The sequence below is a fragment of the Eubalaena glacialis genome, chromosome 2 (genome assembly GCF_028564815.1).
Source record: "Eubalaena glacialis isolate mEubGla1 chromosome 2, mEubGla1.1.hap2.+ XY, whole genome shotgun sequence".
NCBI lineage: Eukaryota > Metazoa > Chordata > Mammalia > Artiodactyla > Balaenidae > Eubalaena > Eubalaena glacialis.
In genome coordinates this window covers 157801366-157808595 of record NC_083717.1, presented here as the reverse complement: position 1 = coordinate 157808595, position 7230 = coordinate 157801366, and the positions used below count along the sequence as shown (strand labels likewise).

At 42.5% G+C, this 7230-nt stretch overlaps 1 protein-coding gene across 1 annotated transcript in view; it reads left to right on the top strand.

Annotated features, from left to right (window-relative positions):
* Positions 1-1381: 1381 nt before the first annotated feature.
* The window catches only part of SGPP1 (sphingosine-1-phosphate phosphatase 1), a 31960-nt gene continuing 26111 nt past the window's right edge, over positions 1382-7230 (top strand). Inside the window, exon 1 of the mRNA XM_061182664.1 lies at positions 1382-2237. Coding sequence (XP_061038647.1) covers positions 1536-2237 — 702 coding nt within the window. The 5' untranslated portion in view covers positions 1382-1535. The remainder of the gene's footprint in view (positions 2238-7230) is intronic.

Sequence of the window (7230 nt, the reverse complement as noted above, 5' to 3'; positions counted from 1 at the left end):
GCGCACGGTTGATGATTTATTCATCTTTCCATGGCCACGGCCTGGCAAGTGGAGTGGGAGAAGGAGAGTAATTCTCCCTGGGAAAGAAGAAAATATTTCTAATGACATAAAGGAGGGGAATTTTCCAGCCTGTTTCTTGGAAGAAGTTCAAATTTTAAAATTATAGACATTCACCGTACCTGAAATAACTTCCTGGAATTAGAGTTCAGAGCCCTTCTGATAAAAAACCATTCTTTCTAGAAGTCAAGTTTGTAACTTGTGAAACATGAAAGTTAAGTCTCTCAACCAGCCTTATCAAACTCAAAAATCTACACCCTGCGTTCAGCCACCAATTATGTATCATCTGTGCAACCTGCTAGCTATTAGAATTTATTAAAAGTAAATTCTATATGTAAGTCAATAATAACTGTGATCTCTTAAAACCAAACAAAGGCCAGTCTTGAAAATTCCCTGGGCAGACAAAACCAATTTAGTCATTTCTTGCTTATGCCTTTGGAAATTATAAACAAAACTTGAACCGTTTCTCAAGGTTGATATGAGGTAACCACTGAAAATTCTACTATTTTAACCAATCACTATGAAGAAGAAACAGTCACTGCCTTCTCATTATATAAGCTGCTTTATAACAATATATCCCTGAGCCTCACTCCATGTTTTGGTTTGGGTGATTCCAGTTCGCAAACTGTTTTTCGGTGTGTGCACAATACCCTTTCACTAATTACTACTTCAGTGATTTATTGGTTTTACTTCGGCTATTTGTGAACTTTTGACAATCAATGACACGCTATTGTCCTGGGATCTATATCTACTCCTGTCACCACTAGTCAACTGGCACGTGGCTTTCAGGACACCAATCATCAGGGACAGCTCCGTAATTACTTGTTATTCCTTGAGTCGAACGATTCCGGGCGCATGGTGGTTACTTAGCCTTCATTCACCATTTGATTCTGTGCCAGCAGGTCGTCCGGGTGCTTGGCCACTGGCACCGCCGAACCTGGCACCGGGATCGTGGCCTCTCCCAGTCAACGCTAGACCGAGAGAAGCCAGCAACCCCAGCTGGCGGGGAACGAGGGCTGAAGTTGGAGAAGGAGGACGCGCAAAGTCCCGCCCGCCGAGCGCCGCGACGCCTGGTGGGTATTAATAAGAAGAACCTCAAGGCCGCGGCCCCGCCGAGCCTCAGGCGCCCTGACGACGCCCGTGTGAGCTCGGGGCGGACCCAAGCGGCCGGGCCCCCTTCCATAGTGGCCATGGGGGCGGGGCGGGGCGCGGCGCGCGCCGGCGCGTGGAGGCCGCGGGCGGTGGAGGAGCGCTCGGCGAGGGAGGAGCGCGCGGGGCGGGGGCGCGCGGGGCGAGGGCGCGCGGGGCGGGGGCGCGCGGCGGCCGCTGAGGCCTGTGGCGCCGTCACCCGGCAGACCCGAGCGGGTGGAGGGAGGCGCTGCCGGCGAGGCGCGCGGAGACAGATCGGGGCTGCACCGGCGGCCGGTCCACCCTCCCGCCGCCGTCCTCCGGCCCGCGGACCGCGCGGTCCCGTTATCATGTCGTTGAGGCAGCGGCTGGTCCAGCTGGTCGGCAGTTTGCAGGACCCGCAGAAAGTGGCTCGTTTCCAACGGCTGTGCGGGGTGGAAGCGCCGGTGAGCCGCACCGCCACAGCTGCCGCCGACCCGAGGGAGGATGAGAAGGCGGAGGCGCCCCTCGCCGGGGAATCCAGGCGCCGAGAGCGGCAGCTGGGGGCGTCCGGAGGCCCCCCGCCGCCCGGGAGCGACCGCAATCAGTGCCCAGCCAAGCCGGGCGGCGGCGGCGGCGGCGCCCCCAACGGCGTGCGGAACGGGCGGGCAACCGAGCTGGGCCCGGCCTCGCAGCGGCGCGCGGGGGTCCTGCGCCGCAACTCGCTGACGGGCGAGGAGGGCCAGCTGGCCCACGTGAGCAACATGCCTCTCTACTACCTGTTCTGCTTCGGCACGGAGCTGGGCAATGAACTCTTTTACATCCTGTTCTTCCCCTTCTGGATCTGGAACCTGGACGCCCTAGTGGGCCGGAGGCTCGTGGTCATCTGGGTGCTGGCCATGTACCTGGGCCAGTGCACCAAGGACATCATCCGCTGGCCGCGGCCCGCCTCGCCGCCCGTGGTCAAGTTGGAGGTTTTCTACAACTCAGAGTACAGCATGCCCTCCACCCATGCCATGTCCGGCACTGCCATCCCCATCTCCATGATCCTCCTCACCTATGGCCGCTGGCAGGTAAGGGTCCCTGTCCTCGCCCGGCTCAGCCTAGGGGAGTTAAAGGACTCCGAGCCGTTGTTGCTGTCTGCAGTTTTTTGAATTTGGCCGTTCCCCTCCCAAACCTCTCTTCCCACAGGTTTTCACAGTACCCGCAAACAGGCCCTTTCTAGCTTTAAAAAAAATAATGAAACGATGGGGGAAACCTTCAGACTTAGTCGTCAAACTCTATTTTAATAGTAATACCTTTCTTGGAACCTAAAGTAAACACTATTCGTGGAGTAATACATTATCATCGGGCTTTGGTTGAGTTTCTAAGCTGTTTTAATTCTTGTGATGCACAGAATATAATTATGATTACTTAATGTAATGTAATGTCCTTATAATTAATAGTTGGGTGACTAAGATTCACCCGTTTTATATGGTGCCTTTCCCCAGACTGATTTCTGTTTCAGGCGTAGGTAAAGTCATTGGCTTTATCCCGAGACAATGTTTATGAAACAAACATGGTTGTTCAGGCAATGAAGTAATGAATTTTAAATGAAAGCCACGCTTTGTGGAAGTTAATGGAGCACCGCCTGACTGCTCTTTTTAAGGGGTGTGGTTGCTAATTTGCTGATAGACACAGTTTAATTAGCTTTTGGATCACTGATCTGAACTATCACTTTGAGCTACAGTATTATTGTTGAATTAGCTTTACAAATGGTTTTAAAGTTATTCTTAAAGTTAGGGTTCTTGGTCAGACTAGTGGGTTTGTAAAAATGGTAAATATGACAGTAAGATCAGCCTGACAGCTGGGGATGAGTTTTTAACAGTAAACTTTTATATTTTGCCTACTTCTTCTGCCCTCCCATTTTTCAGTTTTTCATGGTCTGTAAATGTTACTTAGATTTAAAAGCTAATTCTTTTTTTATATAGAAGAAAAATTTATTCTTAGACTGATTTTTTATCTGTCTTTCTAAAATTCTTATTTTAAAAAGTATAGTTGGTTTGCAATGTTGTGTTAGTTATCTGCCTTTTAAATTGTAAGGAGGTTTGTTCATTCTGCAGACCAGTCTCTTAATTTAAGAATAAAGTTAGTAACTATGAAGAATCTAAGGAATCAGACTTCCTTGATTTTTTTTCCATTACAGCACAAAATCATCTCACACTGAGAAATACACATTCTGTATAAAACTCCATTATGGTAAGCTTACTTATCTCAGACTTAATTTCAGTATAGATAAACCCTTGTCCTCATGGACACTTCTGTGCAGTGCATCTCTCTTACAGGAACATGGAAAGTATGTAATGTGTATAGTAAGAATGGCAGAATTATGAGGGAAGAGTACCATCAACAGTTTTTTTTTTTTCCTGTTTAACCTAAGGAGATACACAGTAATATTCAGATTGTAAGGTAGTGCTGCCTGTTTTGCATAATAGATAAATATCTCGTTTATTTAATCTAAATGCTTCAGAATTTAAGATTGTCATTGACTTATAATATTAACTGGTTAGCTAATGATGTTTCTCTTATTTTTATGAGATTTTCCGGATTCCATAATGATAGAGCCTTTTGTAACTCCTCGTTGAGTAGCTATGTTGCAAGCTATTAATATTAGCAGTCCAAGAAAGAGAAAGTAGTTGTTGCTCATCATTCATTCAGAACACATGCTAACAGGAAGTCTGAAAACAGTACTGCTGGATTGTTTATGGGATGCAGCTATCAATATTTTAACACTTCAGGGTTATTTGAATTATCAGAATATGCTTACATTACAGTTTTTGAACAACCTAGTATATTTAATTCAAAGTTTGAGGAATTTATATATCATACAGTTTTAGAATTTGAGCTAGACAGGACTTTAAAAATCACCTAGTCTCAAACTGCCATTTTACAGATGTGGAAACTGACCAGTTACATTAGAATTAATCTTGGAAAATTAAGTTTCTTCTTTTACGTGTCCACTCTAAGTTTGAATAAACTTCCAAAATATGAATGATTGTCTTTGGTTAGTTGTTTTGAAAGAAAGACTCCCGTACATGAAAGTTCTGTGTTCATAAATGTTTCGTTGTAATAATGCAGTACAAAACACCAAAATGACTTTTTAAATTTTTTACTTTTTTAAAAAATCCTTGTTATGATTGAAAACAAAAGTACCTTCCTTTGCTTAAGGTGTTTTGGTCCTATTCTCTGCCAATTAGTATTATAGTACTTAGGAGGCTTATATTTCCAGAGTGGGTAATGAAAAAAATATATATTGGAAAGTGGGATAAGAATTAAACAATGCAAGCCTCGTGTTTTTCTAATTAATAGCAGTTTTGGTTGACAGTCGTTTCCATCTGCTTGTGCTCCTACTGCTTATTCAGGCCAGGTGTGTTTATTTCTAGTGCCTAGGATGCTGAAACTTCTCTGGAAACTGAGTTATCTCACATGCCATCCCTTTGGCTTGGAACAACTACTTCACTCACTCCTCACTTCATGTTCTTAACTTGAAATCTGGACAAGGTTCACTTACATGGAGCCTTTTAAATGAACCTTTTCTGTTTCATTATTCATTTGTTCTTAAAATGACAGTAAGCCAGAAAAATTACTTGGGGCTTCTGTAAAGTGCAGTTTCTGCACCTTACTCCCAGAGATTCTGATCCATTAGATAAGTGAGGGGTATTGCATTTTACTGAAATTCCCCAAATATTTTTGAGGAAAAAATGTACTTTCTTCAATCCCTTCAAAAATATCAAGGAAGTCTGATTCCTTAGATTCTTTTTTTTTTTTTTTTAATTTATTTATTTATTTTTGGCTGCATTGGGTCTTCAGTGCTGCGGGTGGGCTTCCTCTAGTTGGAGCGAGCAGGGGCTACTCTTCGTTGCGGTACGCGGGCTTCTCATTGCGGTGGCTTCTCTTGTTGCAGAGCACGGGCTCTAGGCATGCGGGCTTCAGTAGTTGTGGCGCGAGGGCTCAGTAGTGGTGGCTCGCAGGCTCTAGAGCACAGGCTCAGTAGTTGTGGCACATGGGCCTAGTTGCTCTGTGGCATGTGGGATCTTCCTGGACCAGGGATCGAACCTGTGTCCCCTGAACTGGCAGGCGGATTCCTAACCACTGCGCCACCAGGGAAGTCCCCTTAGATTCTTCATAGTTATTAACTTTTTTCTTTAATTAAGGGACTGGTCCGCAGAACGAACAAACCAACCTCCAGCCAGTAAAATCGACTCTTGATCCTTAGAATATATTTTATATTTCTCCAACATTGCTGTCTCAGTTCTTTTGCAGTTCGATTCTTTGAATCTTTTAAAGATATGTTAATAATACAAAAAGAGAGATTGAAACAGTATGGCTCCAAACAATTATTTGATATGCTGGAAGAATTTTTTCCAGTAATGCAAGATAGAAAGTGTTATGGCATTTCTCCAGGTATTAAATAGCTTGATCCATTGGCCAAGATAATGATTATTGCTCTCATATTATTTGTTGGAATTTTTTGTAGCCTGAATTGGGAAAAAATAAGAAGTAAGGGACATCAGATATTAAGAACATAGTCTTTTGAAGAATAATCTAAAATAAAAAATAAAGCACTCCTTTTGTATTTATGTCTGCATGTTCTTTCCAGAAATAAAAAGTCTTAATTTTTAAATAATATGGCATATAATGAGTTCTAATTATATACTTAATTTAATAACATTAAGCAAGTTTTAGATGAATTTCATTTTTAAAAAATTAGTGACATCTCACACTTTATAGGCTAACCCATTCCCAACTAGGGCATATGCTTTCACTACTTTTAATAATAATAATAGTTATATTATTATCTTTATTAACATTTATTAAGGTCTTACTATGGGTCAGACATTGTTTGAAATGTTTATTACCTCATTTAGTCTGCTCTTAAAACATCCCAATGTTTGGTCCTACTATTAATACAAGTTTACAGATTAGGAGACTGACATAGAGGAAGGATAAATGACTTACTCAGAGTAACATAGCTAGTGAGTCACGGGCTGTCTTTTTTTTTTAAATAAATTTATTTATTTATTTATTTTTGGCTGCATTGGGTCTTCGTTGCTGCACGCCGGGTTCCTCTAGTTGCAGCGAGCGGGGGCTACTCTTCATTGCGGTGCGCGGGCTTCTCATTGCGGTGACTTCTCTTGTTGCAGAGCATGGGCTCTAGGCGTGCGGGCTTCAGTAGTTGTGGCGCGAGGGCTCAGTAGTTGTGGCTCCCGGTCTCTAGAGCACAGGCTCAGTAGTTGTGGCGCTCGGGCTTAGTTGTTCCGCGGCATGTGGGATCTTCCCGGACCAGGGCTCGAACCCGTGTCCCCTGCATTGGCAGGCGGATTCTTAACCACTGCTCCACCAGCGAAGTCCCACAAGCTGTCTTTAAACTTGTAGACAAACTGCAGAGCTTACAGAGAAAACTCTTTTCATATCATACTTTGTGATTTTTAAATAATCTTTGCAATAATAAAATTTTTGAAATAGATATGTGTGTTCTTAAAATACAAAAACAGCTTTTATATGCCTTGAGAATATAATGTGTACATACATGTGCAATAGTGACAAATATTTCTTTTAAACATTAAGTTGTTGACTGAAATCAAATGCTGATTTGATCACCTTTCCTTTCCTCTATCTTCCTAATATAAATAAAAAATTAAGCATAATGAAGTCTTTGGGGAAAAAAAGAACATAAGATATTCCATCATAATGTAGTTTATTGTAGATTAAAAAGGAAGATATCTGTGAGATCATGAAACAATAAAAGAAAGGCAAGAAGTAAGAGTTAGAAAAGTAGGTCACAAATGAGAGAGACCAGAAAAGGCTTCCAGAGCCAAGGAAACTGATCATTATAGTAATTCTCGGAAGAAACACAGTTTATTAAAAAATCAAATTGGTTTGCTACTTTATTTCTTTTTACCTAGTATGATACTTGTGTTTGAAATGCACATTTTCCTGATTTTATAAGTACTTATTATTAAATCTTCATTTTAAATTAATTTATTTGAATAGGTAATAGATTGTAGAAAATTCAATATTTACATA